The 25979-nt window shown below is 47.1% G+C and overlaps 1 protein-coding gene across 1 annotated transcript in view; it reads left to right on the top strand.

Annotated features, from left to right (window-relative positions):
• Positions 1-25979, top strand: part of RCSD1 (RCSD domain containing 1) — a 34919-nt gene that overhangs the window by 6195 nt on the left and 2745 nt on the right. Inside the window, exons 2-6 of the mRNA XM_074812584.1 lie at positions 18620-18727; positions 21240-21329; positions 22677-22748; positions 24062-24265; positions 25135-25801. Of these exons, the coding sequence (XP_074668685.1) occupies positions 18620-18727; positions 21240-21329; positions 22677-22748; positions 24062-24265; positions 25135-25788 (1128 nt within the window). The 3' untranslated portion in view covers positions 25789-25801. The remainder of the gene's footprint in view (positions 1-18619; positions 18728-21239; positions 21330-22676; positions 22749-24061; positions 24266-25134; positions 25802-25979) is intronic.

Raw genomic sequence — 25979 nt, 5'->3', positions numbered from 1 at the left:
GAAACAGAACTAGTGCATCAGAAAAGCAGTACACCTAGGAATAATGGGATCCAATTAAAGGGGAGCTGTATATCTCACCAAATAACAGGAAGGACTTCTAACGGTGGGGTCTAGCAGGGTTTGGAATAGTGTAGCGGAAACCAAATGTAGTGGAAACCTATTTCCCATGACAGATTAAAAAATAGACTGGACAGAGCATTAGAAAAGATAATGGCAGGAGCAATCTTCTATTGCATTCAAGCAATAGTATTGATAGGGCCACCAGAATGGTTGCAGTACTGTTTCGGCAGTTCTTCCACGTGTGGGGCTGCTAGCAGAAGCTGGTGGCTATTCAGCATCAGACCCCCAAAGTGTTTATGATTCCTTCCTGCTATGGGAACTTCTGTCTATGGGAAGCTTAGTTCAAAATAAATTGACATCATATCTGCAAGAGTCTGGGAACTGTTCTTTTATTGCCTGTGTAAAACACAAAACCAATTTTCTGTTTATTCTTTCTTCCCTTTTAAAAATGTGTTTCTTTATCCCTTAAAACTGTCTACTGCAGCAGCAATCATGGGTTATTCAAGTCAATTGTCTTGAAATACCTTTCTGCTGAGTGCCATGTTCCCCTGATGTAAGTTCAGATGAAACGGGTCCCCTGTTTTCATAAACACACACTTGAGCTTGTGTACCAGGTTTCCTAGGAATTTCACCCCTTGGGCCCTACAGTGAGCGTGTGTTTAACTTGTGAAATGTGCAATATAATTTGGTTTCCCACTTAGTCTTTACAAAGTGCACAGAGTTGTCAACACTGTCCCCTCATGAAAACCCAGTGTTTTCATTGTTTCAAGATATTCATTCCCAGTTAGAGGCAGAAGGGTTGTCCATGCAAAAAAATACAGGCATGCACACCAGTCCTCTAGACAGCAGGTGTCTGTAAAGAGGACGGAGTGGGAGAAAAGGAATGGATTGCAGAATATTCTGGAGCATGGCAGGATACATCAAGGTAACAAGCCAGACAGGTTACCCCTACAGAAAGGAAACAGCTCCTTCTCTTTCATTTCCCAGCTCAGTGCAAAGTTGTCTTTTCCACTCACATCAGGACTTCCAGTCTTATGTAATATCAACCCTTGCTGTGTACAGCTCAAGAAGCCTTTGCCCACAGCCACCTGGGGATTTCTTCTCAGCCCCTCTCCTCCTTCTCCTCTGCATGCACTGAGCACGGGTCTCACCTTCCTTAATCCTGCCCTCCCACCCCAGCCTCCTGCCCTTGGTGCTGGCATCTCACACTACTCCAGTTCTGACCTCAGGTGTCTGATGTGGGTGACCCACCAGCAATGGTCTCTGTGCCAGCCCTGTAGGGCTTTGCTCAGGAGTGTGATGCTCAAGGTCCAGTCTCAGGGTCCAGCCCCTGTATTCATGCCCTGATCCAGCAAATCGAAGCCTGCATCATCTACAGCAGCTCTTTGAACCTTTGTAGCAGGCAGCAGTTTAGTCTGTAGAATCTCAAAGCTGAAAGCTGCAAGCCTTTTCTTTTTGTAGACCGTGGAAAAGAAAATCTATCAAGTAATGAAACTGTCATACTTTTTTTCTTCTGTCTCTGCTCCAGAACTCAAAAACTGCTGGATCATTCTCTTGTAAGTTCAATATAATTTTTCTTGTCAACACCTCTCATTTTAAGGTCTATGAATTCAGTGACATGCTGGCCAGAGCTTCCTACTGCTGATTTACTCACTAAGCAAGTGGCGTGCCGGCACTGAACCCACGCTTCCTGGACACCTGGTTCCGGTGGCCCAGCTTTAACCTGGCGAAACCGTGCCTGAGGTTGAAGGAACTTAGTCCCCCTTCTTACCACAGAAAGAACATCTAAATGAGTTTCAGTCAGCCAGCAGGAAAAAGAAATAAAGCATTGAAGTAGGTAGGCTATTTCAAAACGCCTGCAGACATTGGGTTTCTCCTTTACAGGGTTCTTGGGAGAATTTTATAAGCAGGTTAACTCAGAAGCAGAGATAATTATCTTTCTCAGATCATAGAAAAAAAAAAAAAAAACATGTCAAAGGCCAAGCTGCAGTTTAGGAATTGCTTGTGTGCGTTTTCCTTAGGGTGTACAGTAGAGTCATTTACGTATGGAAATCATTAAATTTCTACTGCATCATTACAGCCGATCCAGACTGGGCTGAAAATTCAGACAGGCATTTTCAAACATAACAGCAAATTACAGCTGCATGGATCCATTTGCCCAGCACAGGGCCAGGTGTTCAGTGGTCTCACAAACTGGACACTCCGGATGGAGCCGAAGGGAGGGCAGCTGCCAAGGAAGCAGCTTTGCAGACCTGGATCCTCAGTGCCGCTGGGGCCGCTGAGCCCTTCAGGGTCCAGTGAAAAAGCACCTCTGTGAATATAGCTTAGCATTCACACCTCAAACTGGCTGCTAGCTGAGTGCTTACTATCACTTTCTTCCACTCCATATCTGCGTATCTTTTTAGACTAAATTCCTGGCTCAGATAAATAGGAGCCTCCTTCTCTGACCCGCCTGTATCCAGTGTAGACCTAATTTAATAGCAATGTGTTACAAAGATAGCACAGTCCTAACTGAGGAGTCCTGGACTCTGCAGCAGTTGGGAGCTCTGTGTAGGCTCATTTACCCTTCTGATTTTATATTTCCAGCATGATAAATTAAGAGGAGTTGAATCCCCAACTAGACTCTCTCTAATGTTCAGTTTAAATGGGGAGTGTATCTCAGTCTACTCTACAGCAGGTATCAGAAGTGGTTTGAATTGCCCCTGCTTCTTGCATTCTCTGCGTCCCTTTGACAGTTCAGTGACTTCAGTTTCTAATTTGACCTATTCAGATTAAGTAATTAACACATACTGTATATGCGCCTGCTTAAAGTTCATCCATCCTCTTTAACCACTCTGTCAGTCCAGGAGTGGTCCCTTCCTTATCCTACCTGAAGTATCTCTATATCTGAGTCTTCTGTTGAAGTTCATCTTATTTCAGACCTCTGCTAAAAGCAGGGCTTTTTTCTTCACCCCATGTGAGGCAAGCAAGGGAGAAGCTAAACTATTAGTTGAAAGGTGATTCATCAGGTTGAGACCTTTCCTACTACAGGGGCAGATCCATTCACTCAGCCTGCAGAGCTTGTTTCCTTCAGAGAAGCTGCCCAAGCATCTCCATGCCTGTAGGCAAGAGCACGGTGCAGCCACACATCGTGTCTACAGCTACAGGGCTATGCAAGTCACTTAAAGCAACACTTCAGATGGCTTAAAATAATGCTTTTCTGCAAGGCACATATTAACCAACAGAAAGCTGCTCATCTCAGAGGTCTGTATCAGATGATAACAATGGTTCATGCATTTTATTCCCCACTGACATAGTACACACGCATGCCCAGGCTTCACGACCATCTCTCTTCCCTGTGCCTTAGTGGAGGAGACTGTGCCCACATGGGATCGGATGCACTTGTCCCGCAGACTGCACTATTTCCCCACTCTCTGTGGGCAGCCTGGGAGGTTTTGCTGGTTGTTCCTCCATTAGCTCACTCCTCATCCTTCTGGAGCAGCAAGAGCTCCTCAGAACAAGGCCTGGAAGTACACACAGAGAGGCACCAATTAATTTGGGGAAACTTGACAGTCTGTGTACAGTTCCCAGACCATTAAGAAAAACAGACGTCTGAGAGGGAAACATTGGGAAGCTGGGAAGGATCCTGGGGAAAGCCCCGGTCAGGAACAGAGCTTTGTATAAGCAGCTGGTGCAAACAGCACACTGTGAAAGCACCTACATCTTATGGTGGCCATCACTGCTCTTCCTTAGAACTACCATCTCACCCTTCCCACCCATGGAAGCATTTGCTAGTAGTGTGAGTATCTCAAGGACAAATCCCAGATACTGGCTGTACAAGCTGCTAAAGACACATGGAAAGCAATACACTCCAGTCCAGCCAGACCACCATCTTGGTAACAGCTGTTGTCAGCTGTAGATTAAGATATCAGCACCACTCTACCAGGGGTGGAAAGCAGCCCTTGGCTCCAAAGGAGCTATTCCACATCTGGAGTGTTTGTGGATTCCTAAAACAACACAACCTCATCAACTTACCTATTCAATGGATAATTTCTGAGAAATAATCCCTTGCTTTCTCCTGCATGCCTTTCACATATATTATCTGTACTTTTAGATATCTGCAGTAGCTCATATCTGGTTGTATCAATCAAGTTTTCAGACAGCATTTGTTGCTAGAGGGCTCCCATCAGATGGAGAGAAGGTGTTAATAACAGGACTATACATCCTGCCTGACACACCAGAAAAACCAGAGGTCTTCCTGAACTAAGTTGAAAGCTGTGTAGGTGTTCATCTCATTTAGGTTTGGAGAAATGAAAAGTGGTGCTGCTTGGAAGAGAGTGAGGATCTTCAATTATTTAGGAAAGTGGTGCACTGGCTCTCAGATGACACTGAAATCCTGCTGCCACGTTGATGCCCACTAGCTTCTTCACTGTGACCTTCTTTGAGAGAGAGGAACGGAGGGCTGTATTTGATGGGGCATTTCAGAGTAAGGGACCTTGTTTGCAGCATCCCAATCCAAATTTTCATAATCTTGAGTAATAGGAACGCTCAGTGTATCTGCTGCAGGATTCTGTCTCACTGGCAGCACTCATATTTTAGAGGCACAAAGTATTTCCCCCAAACCACTTAGAGTTATTGTAAACTTGATGGAAAAAGACTGCGGATGTGTCACTGGTGTTCATTTTGAGTGAGGGAAGAGCTCTGCAACACCAACATTGTTCTTTTAAGGCCAAATGCTCATTATAATGAGCACAAAAAATAAACGTAATTTTTTGAAACTCTTTGTTCCAGATAAATGCAGCCAGTATTTTTCAAACAGACATACAAACTCAAAGGAAATAGCAGGACACTAAGTTCCCAGGACTTCATAAAGGAAGGGGACACATTAATCTAGTATTCTAGTGTAGTCAGACTTAGTAATTGCAGAGATCTTTGTTGAACTAGTTGCATCTTTGTATCTCAGTGTTTAAGGTTACTGATGGCTCAGCTCCAGTTTGCAGTAGTAGTTAGATGGTTTGAAATACGTCACCACCTACAGTAGCCACATAATAAACTATCAGCTTTTGAATCTTGCTGTATTTTTTTTTTTCTCTTGAAGCTGTAGCATCTTAAATATCTGAGCCTCCTTTAAAAAGGCATGCCTTGTCCTCATGACGGCAAAGGTCTGAATGGAGACACTAGTGCACCTCAAAGACTCAGAAGGGAGAACCCTGCATGGTATGTCTGGGCTTAAAACCCAGCACAGATGAGTTTTTGGAGTTGGTGCTGTTTCAGGAAAACCCCTCTTGCAAGGAGCTGCTCCCGAGAAAGGCTGCCATACTCTTGCTTGGGCACAGGCTCTGTTCCTTTCACTGTTTCTCCACTTGTGTGGCTGGCTGGGTATGACCGCATTCTGTCAGGTATCTACTTTATCCACAAGCCTTTTCCTGCTGCCTGAAATTATTTCCATGTTGGCTGCTTGGCCTGTCTGCAAGCAGCTGTGTCGGGCTTGTAATGAGGCAATTATGTACGCATGGCCCTTTTACAGGAAAGGCCCAGGTCGTTTTTCCTTGAATTGATTGGACTCCTTAATGAGGCTTATCTGTTTTCCCTGCTGTCTCCGCCAGGTCAGTCTCCCTGTCTGTAAGGGAACTGGCCTGGTTGGCAACGTAGGTTTTTCCCTCTCCGGTTAGCCCTGGTACCCTTTCCTCTTCACTGTCTGCAAGCAAATGTTGTCATGTGTCTTAAAAACCTAGTGATCTTGATGATCATGATACCTTCTTGCTGTACATGGTACAGCTTCTCCCTGTAGCCTCAGGTCTCGCTGGTACTTAACAGCCTTTTATTTCACCTTCCTACCTCTCAGCCCAGCCTCCTGTCTTCTCACTGCAATAGGAGTCCCCTTGCTCTTCTGGTATCTTTTGGAACTTTCTCTTGAATAGTCTGTCTTCTGGCACTAAATCTCATTTCAGTTGTTCTACTGTTACCACTCTGAACATCTTTGAGCTTCTCCTTCCTCTTATATTGTTGACTTAGTGACCTAGGGAAGCTGTCATCTGACTCTGCTTGCTGAGCTTACGCAGGTTACTGTGCATAGACAATTGTTAGGGTACAGCCCTGCAGCTGCAGGCAGGAAGGGTAAGCTGAACAAACAGGGGATGCATGTGACTGAGATGTGAAATCGCTTTGTGTCACTAGCAAAGCCTTTAAGACACCCTTAAAATCATGCTGGATATTATCACATTTTTAAAAATCTTTAGAAACCAGACTGAAATCCCATTGAAAAGACAGTTCACTGGGAGGGAATCAGTGCTTCATGGGTGCTGGACTTCCTTAGGACTTGCTTAGAAAGAGTGTTGTGGAAACAGGTCGTCTCAGTTAATATGTGCCCAAAGTACCCCGTACCACAAAATCCAGATGGCTGCATCTTACGGATACAGAGGTGAAACGCAGATGCCTGGTCTGGGTGCATGTTCATGCAGAGCTGTGATGGGGCTAATGATCCCTTTGGTGTGAGCACAGCACCAGACAAATGCATCTAGTTTGATGCACCATGAGAAGTCATGCAACACACTGATTGTGAGGCTCAGATCCCTTACTACAGGTTTCCTCGGGCTGCTCTGCATCGCAGTGTAGCTATCCTCAGACACGTGTGTAGTGGAGAACCAGTGTGCCACAGAGGACCGAGTGTCAAGGTGGAGCTTGTGAAGCCCCAGACTAAATTTCTGTGCTGGATTTTGAGTAGCTGAGTGTAAGGTATTGTGTCCTAAATCAACTACAAACACTGCAATCCGCAGCTTCAGCCTGGAAAAACCCCTTGCAACCATTGCCTGACTCTTCTAGTTCCTTCGCTTCACTAGGCCTGGAATTGCCCCGCCTGACCTGTCCATGGGTTGTCTGCTGCTCAGACCAAGCTGGCATTAGAAATTAGGCATTTCCCTGTTACATAGCCCCTGCGCCACATCCTCATCTCTCCTCTCCACTCCTCTCCCTGGGAGAGTACTCTGAGCATGGTGAGGACAGGCAAACAGGATCAGGCATCTCACACAAAAAAGGAAACGGTGAGACCCATGTGTTGCTGGGGGTTTCTGCAATCACCTCAACCAAAGACACCCAAAACACTATACATACACACAAAATAATTGATTTACATTTTAAATGGTCTGCCACCTCCTTTCCTGAGCAGGAAGTCGTGGCTGAACAGCAGAGCCAAGAGCTGCTCACGTCTCCGTAGGGTACGGGCTGAGGTTACGTACGTGCTGCCCTGCAGAGACCAGGTGCTGCAGTTCGCTGCCTCTTTTGGTAACGATGGCACTGGATCAAACCATTCTTGGCAGCCTTTGACAGAGGCGATAAGACACTTTCTTAGGAAGCGGACGGCCCGGGCTCCATTCTGTTCTCAGGGGGTGTGGGCTTCAAACACTTTGTTCTGTCTAGCAAGAGATGATTTTTAATCTGGTGCTTAGGGCAAGGCTAGGGCGAGCACTTGCCAGCCTGCCTGTTAAAGCCATGCCAACACGTAGCAAAGAATTCAGGGTTCCCTGGGGCAGAGGGGAGCTCATGCACCTGCCTGATGATCTGAGTGCTCTCCTGACAGATAAAACCCTGGCTTCCCTCAGGACTAATAATGCAGCAGTGGCTACACATGCATTAAAATGCACAAGCCCATACATTGCCCTCTCAGCAGAGGCTCCTAACCGTGAAGGTTTGAGGTAATGCTGCTGTAACGAATCGGCATGTCCAGTGTTGGGAACATGTAGGCACTAGGCAATTGCCAAATATTGTCATTATTAAAAGGGAGACTCAAGATCTCACTTGTACCTTTCACAGTGGTATTTGCTGGTTTTGCTAATCTCACCAGACAGTGCTTAGCAAGGATGGGCCAGGCACTCCTGAGAGCTACATACCATGGCATGAAGAAAAGAACAACTTGCCATAAATCAAGTCTCAAAAATCTCCAACACCACCCAAAGACTAGTGTGAGGTGGCTCACATACCCTTCCCATACAGGGGCCTTTCCAGCCCGTACTGTTGATGTTAGGACATGGTACTAATGAACTCCATGGAGGCAAACAGGAGGCTGCTTTCTCCACTTCGGGCCCAGGAGGCTGGGAGGACAGCAGCAGCAGTTCCACCTCATCAAGTTAAACCGAGACTCCATGCAGTTACTCTGCTGAGAAGATACGCCTTTTGGAAGATGTGGGTAAAGCTGACATGAAAAACAATGCTATGTAACACTAGCATCATACCCACTTTGCTAGCAGAAATGTGTCAACAGCAAGGGAGGGACATCTCAGAGGGGAGGTTAAAATAATGATTATCTCATTTTATTTTCACTGTAGTCACTCTCTGAAACAGAAAGTAGATAGTGTATTCACCACTTCTAATTTCCTGATGTCTACAGATGTTTCCTATAATGCTGTTCTGAAGGACACAGCTCCTTGCCTGCACTGGCTGCTCTCTGCTGCTCATCTCCTCCCACCCAGCACTGGCTGGCTCTACACCACGGCATCGCTGCGGGTGATGGAGACGCACCTGCACTTGCAATGCTCTTGAACCACACCAGCTAACTGCAGCCACCACCCTGCTACCCAGCATATTGTGATGATTGTGGTGATAACCATTTGCCTTGATGTTCAGGAGCTCTAGGCAGTCCCAAGGTTACTTGGAGGGAAGTACCACAGAAGGACCCTGAGCAAACTTCTGATCCAAACAGGCAGCAATGCTTTCTTGAAAAGAGCCTCACTCCAACCACTGTGCTAACTATCCATGCCCTTTTACATGTAGCCATGGGTAGCTTGAACCACTGAAAGAAGGAAAACCAGCAGGAGTTTCCCCTCTACTTTTAGCAGGCAAGGGTGGAGGCGAGTACATGAACCATTTATTTACAGTATAGCAGACAAGTTCAACACAGTGCCCCTTCCTTTGAAAAGCATTCATCCCTTTACTAGTTTCTGGCTACCTGATATCTCCCACCTCCGCCCAATTCCTGAATTTTGCTTTTGTGAGCCTTTGAATTTGGCAGATCTGAGCCTCTGTTGTTTTGAAATTACTGCACTGTATCTGGGAGCTGCTTGCTGTCTTGTGGATGAAAGCTGCTCGTCGTTGCTGAGCTGGAATATCCTCACATCACCCTTTGGGCAGTGCTTGACCCTGAGTGCCAAGATGACAGCAGTTCACGAGGGAACTCTCAGAAGGAGAAAATCAAGACCAGACCACCGCAAGTCTTGAGAAAAAATGTTGCCCTAAAGCAAACTCTTTCCAAACACAGGGAAATGTTACATATTTTTAGGTATTTTATGTAAAGTAGGGGTTTCCTGCCCTTTCTCCTAAAAAAACCCAAACATACAACCCTCCTTTGAAGTCCACATTCCTCATACTATTCTGCCCTGTGTTGTAATCAGAGCTCTTCATCACCCTCATTAGAGCTCTACAATAGCCCTGCAGTTGAGTTCAGACATACGCTCATCCTATGTTCGTTCATCTGTGGTGGGATGTTGACCTGGATAACAGTCTGAGGAGGGATGTTGTACTTGTGACTAACTTATTCACAGACTTCAAGAGACAGGCTGGCAGTGATTTACAGTCAGGCAAGAAGCTTGCTCTCCACTGAAAACTATAAAATATGAAGAGTTTAAGAAGAGACCTGACATTTGTGTTCCTGCAACGTGCATTTTGGTAGTTCTAGTAAAATCTTTGTTAGGGCTGCGGTGAGAGCTTCTCTTCATTAAGACTAGAACTGAAGGAAGCTGCTAGACATCACTGGGCTCTAACAACACTGACTGCCTTGAAGGTAGCATGTGTGATCAGGAGTCCTTACCTCCTCCTGCCTGTCTCCGAAACTTCTGTGTCTAGTATTTTTTGACTTTTCTTTTTTGATATTTCTCAATTAGTGAACATTCCATTGTCTGAAGGAACCCAGAATCTACAGCCGCAGAGAGATATGTGCCTGAGTCAGAGGAGTCTCAAGCTCTTTCAGGGCCCAAGAGCTCATGCTGGTCCCAAACTTAATCTGAGGTCCTGTTGTTTTCACATAGTGTTCAGAAATCTGGAGCCCAAACTCCAGCATTCACAACGTATTCCCACAGGCTGCAGATGCCTTTCCCTGAAGCTGCAAGGTTGAAGGTTGAATCTGTTGCATGTGACATCAACCAGATGTGGAGGCCACTCTGCACTGGCTGAGGCTTGACCTTAATGTAGAAGAAGCTTTATCTTGGAAGTGCAATGGTTCTGCACAGTTGTGCTCACTCTCATGTGAGACAGACAGAGGCTTACCACCCACTCCTTTTGTGTAAGTCGAACTAGAAACCTGTTTGCATGACCTTTAAAATGCCGATCACAGCAAACGACAGCCAAGGATTTTGCAGAGCGTGCTGAGATCATCATTATACATCTCAACATACCCTTAAACTCTTTCACAGCTGGATTGTCTGTCCTGATATCAGCCTCAGAATTCTCTTTGAATCTTTACATGGAAATCTTACTTTCTTTGCTCAGCTTTCTGTTGTGTTCCACTCCTCCATCCTGGCAGTGGGGGACCCATGGCAGTTTGAGGCTGGTTATTCCACTTTGCCCAGCCATCTGATGGCAGCTTGGAGGAAAAGGAAGAGGACTCTGTGCATGCTGCCATTCTTAAAGGTCACAAAATTCTTATCTGGAATGTGAAATGGAGGCGTTTAGCTTCTGGCAAAGGTTGATCAAAGAAAGCACAAAAGAAAGAGAGAAGTAGAAAAATATTATTTCTTTTCCAGCATTTAGGATACACCTGAAAGATCTGCAAGGTATTCTGGTCTTGTCCTCTCCTGGAAAGTACCTGCAATAAATCTCAGATATACAAATTTCGCAGAGCTAGCCTAGCCACACCAGATGAAGGTGCAGAAGTGGCTCACAAGGTAGCTTTTGCTCTGGTGGAGCACAGCACAGTAATTATCACTCCCATTCTACAGCGAATGGTAGGAAATGTAGGTAGGAGCTTTGGCCTTGCATCCCAGGGTGCTATGGGCTACGCTGACACAATCATGGAGAGGACTGGCTATAAGGTATCACAGAGCCACAGCTGCAGTCACTTCTAGCTGGGGCTTCTGCCAATAATTAGCACAACCAGACAAGGAGAAGCTTCATTGCCAGATAAGACACAAAGTGCATAAATAAACCACAAAAATCCCTCCTGAAACAGAGAGCTGGAAGGTCTCCAGTGAGAAAGATTTGTGAAGAAGGGTATAGAGAGAGATGGGAAGAAGGATGCTTCACTGGGATGGAGAGGGGTCAGTGTAGCAAGAAGAGGTTTGTTTATTCAGGGCTTACATCTTAGGATGTGTTGCTTCTTGAGCCAGGGACCCAGCATGCTGCTGAGCTCCAGTCGGAACAAGCATCATGAGATTTCCTTCTAGGGATGTAAAAAATAGGCCAAGGCGACTGTGAGCCCCCCCACTTCCTGGGGAAGCTATGCTCAGCGTGTGTTGATGCTTTTGTGGATCACGGGGAGAATGAGCAGGCTCAGATTGTGGGTAGCAGCTTCTCCTGATTTTTGCTCACGCTGTGATTCAGGTATTTTCCCACCCTCTTGCCTTTCAGTTTGCTCCTTTGGGGGAGTTTGTGTTTTAAACCTACCCTGCTAACTTACCTTTCCCTTCTGAGTCTGAACAATGTCTCTCTTTCAATATGATCCTGATGCCACTGATGTACTCACATGGACACAGATAAACAAATCAGTTCAGGTTATGTTGGCAGGAAGGTGCAAACCGGGATTCATCTAAATGGCAGATGCAGAGAGATGGATTTGAATGAAACTACAAACTACATATTAGAGAGATTTTTCCATTGGTAACTTGGATCCAATCCTAATTAAAAACTATTCTAGAGCTTTTTTTAGTTCATTTAAAGAAGCGTTCCTTATGAGCTGCCCATCTAATCTTATCTGCACTTCTAAAATGTGAGAGCAAAAATAACTGGTGCCTGTAAGAAGAGGTTGAAAATGAAAATTCAGTTACCTATTTCCTACCATTGAACAAGACAAAAAGAGTGGCAGATTTGCCCAGGTGAACCTAAACTTTTCTGTTCTGTGGTATTCTCTGCTTTAAGGCTAAGACCCACATCCAGGGACCCATTGCAGGTTTCTTTAGATTATCTTCCTTGAACAATAAATGAACCTAGGGGTAGAAAAGCATTGTTTGGTGGTTTGCCCTCTTTGGACACTTGCCCTTGGAACAGGTGCTAAAGATACTCCTACCTGAAGGAAATGTTTTATTACTTCAATTCATGCAGGTATATTACTATTATGTTTTGCATAATTATTGAATATTATTGTGGCCTTTAAAAAGGTAGGACTGGTCTGACACACAGGTGTGTTTGGCTGGTAATGAGATACATTCATGATGCATTCTCCAGAGCATAAGTTCATGTCCTCTCCAGATAGACAGGAACTGTACCTTGGATCACGCACTGTGTGAATATTCAGTGGCCTTTTGCCTCCAGCTGGCCTCAGTGGTTGAATAAAAGATGGGACGGGGAGAAGAGATTAGCTCTTGCCTATGGAAATGGTCACACCAAATTGGTGGGGCAGTATGGGAGGAGCTAGTACAGTCATCAGGTCTCCCTTGCTTGATCTGCAAGTGAGTAGGATATCTCCAGTTCACCAAATCCCATCTCTGCAGGGTAGTCTTTTCAGAAGAGAGGCTACAGCACCTCACCACAGGGGTAGGAGACATTCACCCCCCTTCTGCCCCGGGGAGCCCTGCACGGAGGCACGTTCCCCGCTACAGCTTAACGTGTCATTCTCAAAATGCTGTTCAGAAACAGGTATATGAGAAGTTTGAGAATGGCTCTTCTCAGCCAAGCTGACTGTGAATGAGTTCAGTTATGCTGAAAACCAGGCACCTCTATCAGATTAAGGCTGTACTGCTCCCCACTCAAGCTGAGAGTGTGGTATAAGCTTTCCCATGCAGACAAGGCCTATGACCAGCTGGATCCTCAAATCCTACAGCTACCTCACTGAAAAACGAGAAGGGTAGATTTCAAGTCTGGGAAGGTTTGGTGCAGAAAGCATGTCCTTTGCCTTCAGAGGGCTGAGCCAGACAGGGAAGAAGGGTTTTGCAAGAGGCGCCATTCCCTCCTAAAATCCAGTGCCTTGGTGAGGCTTGATGGTTTAATTTTGAAGGAAACCACAGCACTGCTTCCCAGTGTTTTTTGCTGGCCTCCAGGCAGAGTGTGATGATGGTTTATTTTGACTTAAGCAGTTTTCTCCCCACAGATGCGTCCTCCATCCTTCCTTAGCTGAGCAGGTCCTACAGGTGCAGAGCTTTGCCTCTGCCATGCAGCAAGGAAAACCCACTCCCCACCCCCCTGTGCAGCTGCTGCTGTTTGAAGTGGGGCTTCTGGAGGTCTCTGACACAGCATCTGTGGGGCTCTTGTAGATGCTTAACAGAAACTTCTTTCCGATTCACTCGGCTGCCAGTAACGTGCTCCCCGTGACAGCTCACAGGCACTCCCTGGGTTCACAGCCTGTGCTCAGCTGCGTCTCAGGTGGGAAGCAACAGATTGCAAGGTGAAATTCCAGTGCCACAGACCAGAACAGCCTTTACGAGCAGGTGTGCAAAAATATGATTTTTCTGTCACATCAGCCTTCTGAATGGGAGGACACATAAGGATGCAATGTCCTCATGCTCTGGCTGGAGCGGTAAAAGGGAAGTCCTCCCGCCCTGTACTGCAGTCTGCTCCTGCCACCCCTCCATCCCCTCCCACCACGGCAGTGCAAGCGCTTGTTGGGCTGTGCTGTGAACTCGATTGCTGAAATGATCTGGGCTAAAAATAACCTTGTAAAGAGTTAAGGGATGTATTTTTAGCCCAGATCATTTCAGCGATCTAGTTTACAGCACAGCCCCACAAACTCACACTGGTGCAAGGGAGGGGGGAAGGGGCAGAAGGAAAGGTCAAGGGAGAATGATCAGTTGGAAACATAAGCTGTCTTTCTGCCAAAACCAGGACCTTATGAAACTGCACCCCGAAAGCACTGACCCTCTCCTGTTTTCATCTAGCATACTGACAACTGCCTTCTTGTGGCACAGTGTTGGGAGCCGGGTGCTGAGATCACTATTTCTGGATCCTGTTTGTGTAATCAAGACACTAGCCCTGAGCCTCAAATGCCTTATTATGTCTGCCTCTGACACACTATATTTGTCATTATTTTTGCCATATTTGCTTTTGCTGAGGTAGATTATATGTGCAGCAACAAAAAAAACCCCCATGAGAGTCATGGGGGAGTTTTGCAGAGCTTGTGAGAGCACAGGGTGCGTGAAGGTGCGGGCATGAGGGACTAGTGAGAGAAGGGGCTGCAGGGAATTGTTCCTGCAAAGCTCTTTAGAAGCAAGGAAGGGATGTGGAGGTCAGGGACTGGCCTCAAAACCATGTCTAGATGCAGCTACATGAGAATAGGGGTGGGAAGTGCACAGGACCAGTACTAAAAAATGTGTAACCGTCACTGGTTTCATAGCTGCTGAATATGCCAGCCTTGCAAGGTGCTGTGGAGGGCTTGCATCTCAGATAAAAGGTGCTCCATCTGGCCAAAATATCCTACCTGCAAAAGCAGAGGATTCATAGGGGAGGGAAGGAGAGTAAGGCAGCACAAATTTCTGCTGTTTTTCAGCTGGTATTTAAGTGCTCCACTGTACGGCAACTAATAGACCTTTAGCCTTTCTTCATCAGCCAAACTAGATGCACAAATCCAAACCTGAACTTCTCCTTCAGTATCTGCCTCTGAGCCACACTGGTACCCTTTCAGACTAGCATTTCCAGAACCACATTATGCACAGTGACAAATCTGGTGGGATACTAATTCTGTGAGGTAGAGCTTTCAATTGCAGGGAGGTGGATCATGACAAAAACTGCTAGCTGAGGGCTATTGGAGCTAGTTTGGCACCAGTCCCAGCAGGACATTGAAGTTCATCCCCAAAGCCACCTCTGGCTTTCCAGTTTTCCCCAGGAGTCTTTGCAATTTTGATTTCATAAGAGTGTCACTGCAGACACTCCCCACCTGTAGCTTAAATCTGTGATCTTTAAGAAAAGCTCTTTGTGAGTACCCAAACGTGATGCACAGAGAAACTCTTCAATCTCTTTACCTCTTTTCTGTGGGCCTTCAGTATGCACATTCTCTCACCTCGTGCCCATGGTGGGTCCACAGGCTCTAGCAGGAGAACTGGCAAATATCATTAAGCCAGGTAATGACACTGCTGTCCTGAGGGGCCCCCTCTGTGAGACATTATTACTCCCACATCAGGCAGCCTTACTAGCCCTTGCATTTTCTGGCACATTTAATCACCAGTGAAGTTGGGATTGTTCTTCCTCAGTGCTGCCAGAAGGACTGGGTTCAGTTTTAAAAGCAGATGAAGAAAGATGGGGTTGAAAACTATTTTCAAATTTACAAATTTGTTTGGAAGAGGAAAATGAAACCCCTTACACAGAACTTGCTAGTTGCACTTCCTCTTTTGCAGACAGTGCCATGCTTACATTGATGGTACAATTCAATTCCTGTTTTGCTGCTCTGTCTGACATTTTTCAGAATATGCAATGCTTAGACACTTATTTTTACCGAACAGTAAAAGACCTCCGAGTAGCCGTCACCAAATTACTGATGGAGTCAGTCTTTTACCTTAGCTTGCTGGTTTTAGCCCATGCAGGCTGATCACACTTCTCTTCTGAAAAGGAAAAGAATCAGCAGCTGGCTGTAAACAGCACAAAATTAACATCTGAGTAATTTCACCTTTTTTTTGACAAAAAAGAGAAGAGCTGCTCCTCTTCATCATTCATAAAAGTGGTGGGCTATGTCACTGATACAGGAAAAATGACCATGAATGGGAGAGATTGCATTAGTGTCACGGGGCAGGAGAGAGCTAGCACTGAGCTCTTGGGTGAGAGAAGCAGACGTGTGTCTTAGTCGTGGAAGAGGCTGAGGAATGGTACATGCTCTGAGGTGACAGTGAGAAAGTGAGGCTTCCCACCTTCCACCCAGTGGGAAGGAGACTGCCAGTCTGGCCCCTGGAATTCAGGGTGCCCCTTGCAGGGCAGGGAAGGGAACTTTTTGCATCCAGGTGCCCTGGTACAGCACTTTCCCTTGACTAGAAGACATAGAGCCTGGCATGCCAGCTGGGAAAAAAAAAAAAAAAAAAAAGAAGCTGTAGAAAAAACTGGATACAGGATGGCAGTGTAATTGCCAGAAAGGATCTGAGAAAGGACTTTTCCTGTTGCAAAACGCGTAGCGTAATCGGAGAGTCTGCAGCTGGCAGTTTCCAGACAACACAGCCCGTGGGCTACTTGTACTAATCTTAGAATGGCATGTTCACTCCTTCCTGCACCCCGGCTTCACGCCGGCAAGACCCACATTGCAATCAATGCCTGCGACCAGCAAAACAAGAAATGCATGGAATCATTCCAGCCTCACAGCTTTGATCAAATCCAAAGAAAGGGAGCTGTGTTTTCAGAGTGTAACTCAAAAAAATAAAAAAAGAAAAAAACAAAAAGAAAAAAACCCCACAACCACCCCAAAACAAGAGGTCAAAGAGGCCAAGAGGAAGTGCGGTGTCTTTTCTGGGTAAAGGCGAAGGGCTGTGAAAGAAGCTCTTGGAGAAAAAGGGACAATGATGGAGGCAATCCTTCCACCACAGACACAGAGTACCTGCAGCTCCTCAGCCTCAACTAAGTCCTCAGTTCAGGTGTCCGTTCTGCCATGCCCAGGTATCCTGGGAGCCGGTGTGCTGAGCCAAACCTCCCAATCCATCCTGCCTTCCCCAGGTTCATTCTTTGCTCTCTCCTCTTTCCCGCCTGCCCTCCCTTCATGGCAGGGAACCAGGCTGCAGCTGGGAACCATCTCCCTCCCCACTTAACCCAGCCATCATTTTTCGTGTGCACCAGGTTGCCCTGCTGATCTGCTTACCTCACTGTTTCTTCTGTTCCCCTTATCTGCCACTTCCCCTGCCTGTAATTACTCTAATGAAGGCTGAAAAGATGGGAGAAAGGTGCTAGAAGTTCACTAAGAGGAGACAGATCGATATGGCTTTTGTGGCTGGATGCAGGAAAGCTGGTCCGAAGCGTATGGGAAGTTTAACGGGGGAGATGTAGTCAGGATCCTGAAAACAAGGAATGGTAGACATCTACTGGGGCTTGTGGACCTGGAAGAAAGAAGATGGCGTTTATTGGGAGCACTTATTTACAGCTCTCTGAGAAAGGGAAAGGCCCTTTTCCACAATGCAAACAGGCCTTAGCCATGCTGCTCTCTATCAGGTATTTCAGACTAGAGAGTGGTCCAAGATGTGGATGATGAGATGATCCTTAGTGTAACCTCCTCGATTTACTTTTAATCTAGAAACTAGGAGTCTAAAGAAATTACTTCTTTAATATGATTTCAAGATTCCATAGCTATTTCTCCAGCCCCTGTAGCATGGTGACCCAAAGGAAACGTCCTTATGTGGGCCAGATTGGTGTTTTGAGGGCCTTTCACCTCCAGCAATGCTGAAGGAGTGGTTGTGTCAACAAGACAGCAGGTCCCTCCCAGGCAGGGCGGCGTAAAGGGAGAAGGAAGGGCTCTGCTGGAGCCTTTGGAGAAACAGAAATGTATTCCTCTAGCAATGGTCTTTGGTGAAACTTTCTGACTGAGAAGCAGAAGAGTATTGATGCAGAGGGGTGAGAAGTGTGGTGCTGGTCATGGTGCAGGGAGTGAAGGTATGAGGTTCCTTGCTGATGGTTCGTAGCCTGGTTTGTTGTTTTGAGGTCTCTGCCTCTAACAAAACAAGGATTGTTGGTTAGTTGTTCTCAGTTCCTCTGGTTTGATTTTCCCTGGCATCAGATACTAGAGATGAAGAACAAAGGTTTCCTTTCATCAACTTTGATTTCAAGGCTTTCTACTCATATTGCTTGATACACATGTAGCAAAGAAAACAAGGTAAATGTGGGATGACACCAGGGCTGTGTGCTGTGGGAAGAGCCACACCATCCAGTCTCCAACAAGCCTCCTGCTTCTCAGCCTGTTGTCGACCCAGGGGAGAGGAAGCTTCTCTCAGCCCTGGTATTTCCTCTCTCCCCCACACCCGCCTGAGTATTTCACTGCCAAAAAAGCAGAACAGCACAGGGACATCCCCAAGCACATGCTGGCTTGCTGTGAGGGCAGCGAATGGCTTCTTGCAGCAGAACCACTGGTAAAGGAAGGGTGCCGGTGACCAGGGCAGTAAAAGAGGGATGGGAGTGCTGAGAGGGTGTATGGGAACATCCTTTACTGCCCCAGTCCATCTGCTCACTGCGAGGAAAAGATGGGGAACAGACACTTGGCTTGAAATACTTAGTTTGCTTCCTGTGAAAAATACTGAGTGTAGGCTCATCAGCTAGAGCCGAAAGGCTCTCTGCATGAATTACTGGTTCTCTGGGATATTTGAAAATGCTGCTAGGTCCTGTCTTCCCAAACCTCTTGCTCTCAGACTGGATGATTGATGCCAGATGTGAGAAGCTCTGTTTAAAGTCCCTGCTTACTCTTGAACTTTATAACACATACGCAGGCTTCTCTCTAGCCTGCTTGCTTTTCCCAGCCTTTGCTCATAACTTGTTGTTCCTGATTTGTCAGAACAGGCCAGCAGAGACCGACTCAGAGGTGGACAAGTCGGCATCACCCTCAGTGGCTCAGCTAGCAGGGAAATTCAAGGAGAAAGCAGCCAATGTCCCTGGAAAAGAGGTAAGGAACTCTGCAGCCACCAGCAGGTAATCAAGTGGGAAATGAGACACTCACCTCTGCCTGTAGAAGTTAGAGCATCAGTGATCTGAGCATGAATCCACCTTGATTTTGAATCTTCACAAAGGATTTGTCTCCTAGTGCAATGCAAGCTATGACAGTATCTTCCATACATTGCCGACTTGTGGACGAGTATTTTGGTAGAGCCATACCTCAGGACAACTAGACACTGTTACTGAGACACTGTAAAGCTTGGTAGGGTACACATATATACCCAACAGGAGCAGGCAGCAATGCATGTATTATCTGGGCTGGCTTTTGTGGGCAGAGGGCAACAATGAATAATAAAATAGCTAATATTGAGCCACGGAAAAAGAAAGCAAACAACAGATTACACGGTGTAGAAGCCAGTGGCAGGTCACCAGCACCTTGTTCACAAAAGGAGAAGGTTTCCTCCAGGTAATTCCTTCTGTATGGGTCTGAGAGAGAAAGCTGTCTCTTTCTTTGCCCTCGTTACCTCTTCCCAATGACATTTCAGGCTCTGTGCCTATCTTTACCATGACGAAACTTCATTTTTTTGAAAGCCCACTATGCCAAGCATTACCTCACAAGCTGTCTTTCACAAGATAAGCAAGACACTAGAATATCTCTCTTAGGAAGAAAGGAAAGTCAGAGTGTTTATGGATGGAGGCTGACATTTTAGGAGAGCCCCTTGTATCATGCACTTTTTTTAGAAACATAAATGTTTACTGGTGACCCTCTTCAGTGAGGGCCCTTTTAAAACTGAATTGCTTCCTTCTGCTGCTCAGCTGATTTCAGCATGTCCCAGGCTGGGCCTAAGGGGATGCTCCCTGTCTTTGGCTGGATGCAATGGTGACCTCTGTCCTGCAGGGCTGGCATGCCACCCTCTATCAGAGGTTCACACTCCCATAGCCAGGCCCCAGGGATCGGAATAGCCAATCTCTTCCCAAGCACTTTTTTTTCCCTCAAGTCACCAGCGCGCCACTCCATCTGTCCCATTACACTCATTTCCTCTTTTTAAGGTATGGGATTTAACTGCACTAAGTCCCTCACCCTTCAGCAGGCAGCAAGTTCCCAGACCTCTCTTGTGTTATCTGCAGACCTCTGCTGCTCCCAAGCCAAGGCAGTGTGGAGGGGCCTCACAGTGGGGGGAAACACATTTTCTCCAGAGACAGAGGAGGACAAAGTTTCCTGTCTTTTCTCTCCACACCATCTGTCACTTCCCCACCAGCTTTCTCAAACTGGCTTCAGATTAATGGCTGAGTGGATAGTCTTTAACCCTTGCTTGACCCATGTCAGCAAAGTGGAACCTATCAACCAGGGAACCTCTGATACAATCATTGTGGCACAGCGCAGCATTTCATGTTGCAAAATGGTGGCATTTCAGTAAGACATGCTATTATTGCTTCCTAGCATGACATAAGGATAAGGGCAGAGCTGCCCTTGGTGCTTAGAGACGCAGCATTGCCATGGCTGGGTACAGCACCACCAGAAGTTAAGTGACATCAAGTCTACAGGTCCTCCAAGACAGCCAACTCTACAGAGGGCAAAGATTCCATAATCCAACTTTCCATATGCCTGCCTGTTAGAAGGTAACAAAATTATCCAAATATTATATTGTGGATATTATCCAAGATCCACAATATTATGCAAGTATTTTGTCTGTTAACCCATAAGAAGTGTGTTAACAGCTTGGCAGGAGACTACAAGCCTGGCATAAAAACAGAGACAGCTTGGCTTCAAGACCAGAGCAGTATCTATGAAGGTGCTGTGCTATGCATCTCTTCCTTCCTAGTGAGCACTCTTGTACTTCTGAGAGCCCTGGGACATTCAGAAGGAACCGGTGTCTGTGCTGTAAAATTGCCTTGTTCCTTCTCCCCTGGAGAATCTGTTTTCTGTCAAACTAAAGGTTACAGCTGAGGACTTGTCTCTGCGAGCTGCTTTTCTTCATTAGAGGGAACCAAATGGGGCTGTAAGGCATGTTGAAAAAGTCAAAATTCCCCTTTTTGCACCTAAAATACATCAGATGCAAAACGACAAAATCATGAACCAGGTAGGCAGCTGAGACTCATTAAAAGGAAATCCTGGTAATAAGACAGGAAAGAGAACAATAACAAGCTTTTCCAGTGTGAGGGGGTTTCCAGCAGGATGCTTTGAAGATGAAGCTTCTGGGCAGGCTTCTCCGCCCTCCACAGCTTAGAAGAGTGTCCTTTGCACAAGGCCTGAAGTGTCGTGGTTTGTGCTGTGGAAAGAGATATAGACCACTTTTCCAGCACTAGGACTGGGCTCAAGATGCTACATGCACACCTAGCATGCTGGCCACATGCCCATATGCTAATATCTTGTGCTGCCTTTGGATGACTCCTTTAGGCAAGTGGAGCCCTGCCATCCAAGCAGGTCACTTACAGAGCATGCCCTTTGGTGCTTGAATTTCACATCCTTTTTTAAAACACCTGATTTTCCTGCTGCTCAGTTGGTTGTTCTCTTCTCTTAGGTACCACCACATAAGCCAACTCGGAGGAAACCACCATGCTCCCTTCCATTGTATTCCCACAAAACTGAGACAAGTGACAATGATGAGCAAGTGAGTATGAATTTAATAGGGGGACAAGGTCTCTCCTCTCTTCAACTTGTTCTCTCCTGAGACATGAGCTTGGAGGTAGCAGAGGGGTCAGGCTGTGCAGCAAAAGACATCAATTATGTAGCATCAAACCTTCCCCTGCTCACACACACACATACTGACTCAGAGTCAGCTCCACGCTGTTTCCCACTCCTGTAGCACGGATACACATCCCATTTCTACTGCTTTTGTTTTTACCCTTAGAGCACTGACTGATCCACCCAGTTACCACCTTTCAAGTATTTTAAAGCAGGAACTGCTGGCATTTATTAGATTTGAACAGCGCTTAGCATAGGGAGCATCCATGCTCTTTGTTGCCTTCAGATGAACTCTAGAGTTTAACAGCGTAATAGTTCTGCTCTTGAGATTTTTCCTTCTTCAGAAAAAGGGAATAATTAATCCAGAGTGAAGAGGGGTTTTGCCAGCAATACCCACAGAATATTGTCTTGAGGTGCCCTCCATACAGCACCCTTGAATGAGCAGGTCCCAGTAAGCTGGCTGCTACTCACTAAAGTTTATGCTCAGACCCTTTCCAGTCATTTCCGTCCTTCTGTATTTCAGGGTTTGTGGTCTACCCACCAAATTTCACATTGTCACCTGCCCTTAACAAGGGGGTGGTTCTTCGTTCGTCTTTTCTGACAGCTACAGACTCTTGCTGCCTCCATGCCAAAGGAGCACAAGCTTTAAAATCTTAGATTCCTTCCTTTTCCTTTGTAGCTGAAAAAAGCAATATGCCCCTTCTGAAAGCAATGCTCTCCCTTTCTCAAACTGTTTTCAGCCTTTCATAGCTCTACCTTTCCAGCCACTTAGGCCTTTCCTGCCCATACTAACTGGGTACCCTTTAACTCCGTTAGTCACGTGGTGGCAGAAAGTCTTTCCTGTCACAAAAAGTTCGCAATGTTTACCAACTTTAAGGCTTGTACCCTTTAAGAGGTAGAATTTTAATCTGTCTGGTCCTGAAATAATACTGGGGGAAACTGTGTCATGAGTTAGATACCTTAGTGAAGGCCATGTAGCTGCAGAACCATTACACATCATCTAACTCAGATGCTTCAGCCAGAAAGCAGACAGTCACCTTTTCTCCCAGAGGAAGGAAACATGTATGTAGAGCCCTAGGGTGGCTAGATAACAAAAGGGGAGTGGGGTCAGGAAAGAAGAAAGCAAACTTCTGTGTGAAGACGTTATATGAAGCTTCATTTGCTCCCCTACTAGCACTTTCTGCTTCTCTCTTCCAAGTTTTCTGCCTTCACTGTATTTCCTCTTTTTCACCTACTTTACGGTGACTTTTTCATGTTTCATTTTGTTTTGCAGAAGCGGTCTCCAAATGCTTGCCCCATTCCCAAGGTCAAGGTGAAAAGCTCCCCCATGATTGAAAAGCTGCAGGTAGGTCCTGGAAGAGCCCACACGGCTGCTCCACCAAATTAAAACTGATTGGCATCTGCCATAGCTACTTCCCTTACAGAGCAGCCACAGAGGAAGGGGATCCAGGAGCCAAGGGTGACAGCTAGGTAAACAGGGCAGTGGCCTCACTGATGAGGGCCCAGTCCCACAGTACATAAACAAGGAAGGCAGAGCAGGTCTGGGTATGGTAATCAGCATCAGAAGCAGTCCAGCGATCCTCAGGGATGTCTATAGGTGGGTCGGTGCATGGGCCAGGATCATATGGATCTGTGGGGTACATGGCTGGGCATGGGCACGGCAGCAGCTCAGCTCAGGTGAGGAGCAGAGGCAGGAGCCTCAGTTTAAATGCAGCTCACAAGAGACAGTGAGGGAAACCCTGGCTGAGGCTTCTTTCAGCTCTTTCTTCACAGCAGTCTAAATCAAATTGAATCACCCGCACCTTGTCGGGGAGCTGGCCTTGAGCGCAGGCAGCTGCAGTCGTGGCAGCGGGGAGTGCGCTCTGGGCTCTGGCACTCCCCTGTGCGAGCCTCACCTCGATTCCCCCAGTTACGCACAAACACACCCAGTGCTTCTTGCCCTTTTTGTATCTCCCCGCGGTGCCCAATTCATGCTGCTGAGGGCAGCTCAGCACTGGAGAGCCCATAGACAGAGTGCCCTGCCACTGCCAGCTGCCTCTCCTGGCAGCACGTGCGGCTCCAGAGCTCAATGCCTCCCTGACACAACGTAAGCCTATTCATAGCACTGTCCCTCCTAATGCACCCAAGGACATTTGCCTACAAGAGCTTAGTGACAGGCCAGCAGGCAGTGTTTTGCCACAATTAGTCACAAAGCTTGCTTCTTTCCCGGGTCGTCTCGCTCCTCACAACTGCGCAGATCATTCAGAAGAACTGCGGACCAGACTTGAAACTTTGAGGTCAGCTTGGGCACACAGAGGGAAGGTTTAAATCTCGAAGTGATTGCTGGCTGCTTGTTCAGACTTTCTCCCGGCTCATCCACTGTAGACTGTGCAGGGTTGGCTGGGTCACTGGAAAATCCCAAAAGGCCTCAGGATGATAAAAGGGCACATCCTGAGATCCAGCTGCTGGGGAAGGGCAGATGTCCAGTCATAACTTCTCTGCCCGGACTTGTTTGTTGACAGTGTCACCAGGAGAGACCCATAACCAGAAGGTATGTGGGTTGTGACAGCTGAGAGATGTGGCAGCTCCCGTGGCAAGAGCAAGGGTTCCTCCGCGTGGTCACCGCATGCAGTACACGCCGGTGTCATGTTCGCCCCTGACGCGGATTTTTCTTTGCAGGCCAATCTGGCTTTCGCTCCAGCTGCTCTGCTGCCGGGAGCATCTCCCAAAAGCCCTGGTGTGAAAGGCCTGGTTTCTCCGTTCAGCACCCCTCCCTCAACGCCCAGCAGCCCAGGGGTTCAGTCCCAGCCCAGCGAAGCGAACGAGACGCCGGTCAGCTTTGATCAGCCCCCAGAAGGCACTCAGCTGCAATTCTATAATAAGGTAGAGTATGTGCTAGGATTTCTCCATCACAGCAGGATGAGGCTTGCTTATCCTTTGGGGATGAAAAGGAAGAGGAGGCCATAGCCCTCGGTCCTGCCATATCAGTGTGCATTTGTGGCCAAGGGAGGAGATCTATGTGTCAAGTTTGAAACAGCCTTTCAGTGTAGCTCTGTGGAGTCTCCTCTCTGCCCACCTGCACATGGAGCATCATGGTCCCTCAGCTCCGGCAGCCTTCCTGGCCAAATGGGTGACGGGAAGGGGTGAAGTGGCAGGACCCAGTCACTTCAGCTCAGCAGTAAGAGGGTGGTTGGTACCTGGGCAGGGAGCGCTGTGAGGAGGGGGTGTCATGTGCCAACAACTGTCAAAGGTGGCTGAGGCGCAGTTTAGGGAGCCACACAGAGCACAGTGGTTTGCCAGGTGTCCCAGCAGAGTGCTCAGAAGTTAAATGGGGAGCTGTGACCTGCATTCACCATCATCAACTGGAGTGCAGACTCTTTCCTCAACCACCAAACTGCCAAGAGTAGAAAAGGCTGAGATATCCAAAGTCAGCAGCATCTGTGTAATGAGTGCAGCGTCCTTGAGCTTAGGGTCTAACTTGGACAAGGAGCCACAGTTTCAATCGGGACAATGATCTCTGGCACCATCTCTACAGAAGAAAATGAGACATATATTAGGAAGCTGCTTGCCCTATACAGTAGTCTCTCAGCAGCAGTGAGCCCTCATCTCTCTACCTCTCAGTAGCAGAGCAGGAAAAGTGAGGCCACCAAGGTAGCAATCAGGTTTCCCATGCTATTTTCCTTTGTTGTGCTTTCCTGCTTTCCAGTACCGCTCTCTTGACTGCTTCAATGTCTGCTTTTCCTGCCTCCAAGGTGCGGACGCGGGGATCGATAAAGCGCAGGCCTCCCTCCAGGAGGTTCCGAAGATCTCTGTCCGAGTACGGAGATGGGGAAGATTTAGGGGTCAATGTCTCCTCTCCAGAAAATGGTGCCAAGGAAGACGGGGATGAGGTGTTTGGGCCCAAGGGCAAGACAGAGGAAGCAGAAACAGGGAGCAAAGAGCAAAAGAAACAGACAGGGTCTGATGAGAAGCCCCCATCAAGGAGAGGATCCAGCAGATCAGAAGATGAAGAAAAAGGGGAAAAACAGGCAGAGGAAATGACTGCTTGCAAGAGTAACACAGGGGATACAAAGGAGGAGGAAGAAGTGTGTCGCCGTGCCCCAGGGGAGGAGAACTCTCCCCAGCCTCCCTCTGGAAACAAGGAGGAGAAGGTGTGTGAGGGTCCCCAGGGAGAAGAGCAGCAAGGCAGTGCCTGTGAAAAAGGGGATGAGGAAAAGGGGGACAAGGAGAAGGAAGAAGCTGAAGCTGGAGCTGAAGCAAAGGAGACCAGTGAGAGCACAGATGTACGGAAAACATCAGACACTGAAGAAACACGACTGGCACCTGAACCGCTGCAGGACGCAGTGGGCTTAGACACTGCCAGTGAGCCTTCAACATCAGCCACGCAGGACCGGGGCACAGAGTAACCGTGACACACAGGTAAGACAGATCAGCATGATGATGGCTCCTAAAATACCAGAGGGTTTTGCTTATTAATGAAAATGGCAACTGACAGAACACACCAACATTTTTGCTGTTCCCCACACCTCAGAAGTATCAAATCTCAGGCCTACAGAGACTGCAAGGCAGGGTATTTAAAACAACCAGCCCTCCTGGG

This window comes from Strix aluco, chromosome 2 (genome assembly GCF_031877795.1).
Source record: "Strix aluco isolate bStrAlu1 chromosome 2, bStrAlu1.hap1, whole genome shotgun sequence".
Taxonomy (NCBI): domain Eukaryota; kingdom Metazoa; phylum Chordata; class Aves; order Strigiformes; family Strigidae; genus Strix; species Strix aluco.
The sequence above is the reverse complement of the archived record's forward strand: the minus strand, read 5'-3'. Positions and strand labels throughout refer to the sequence as shown.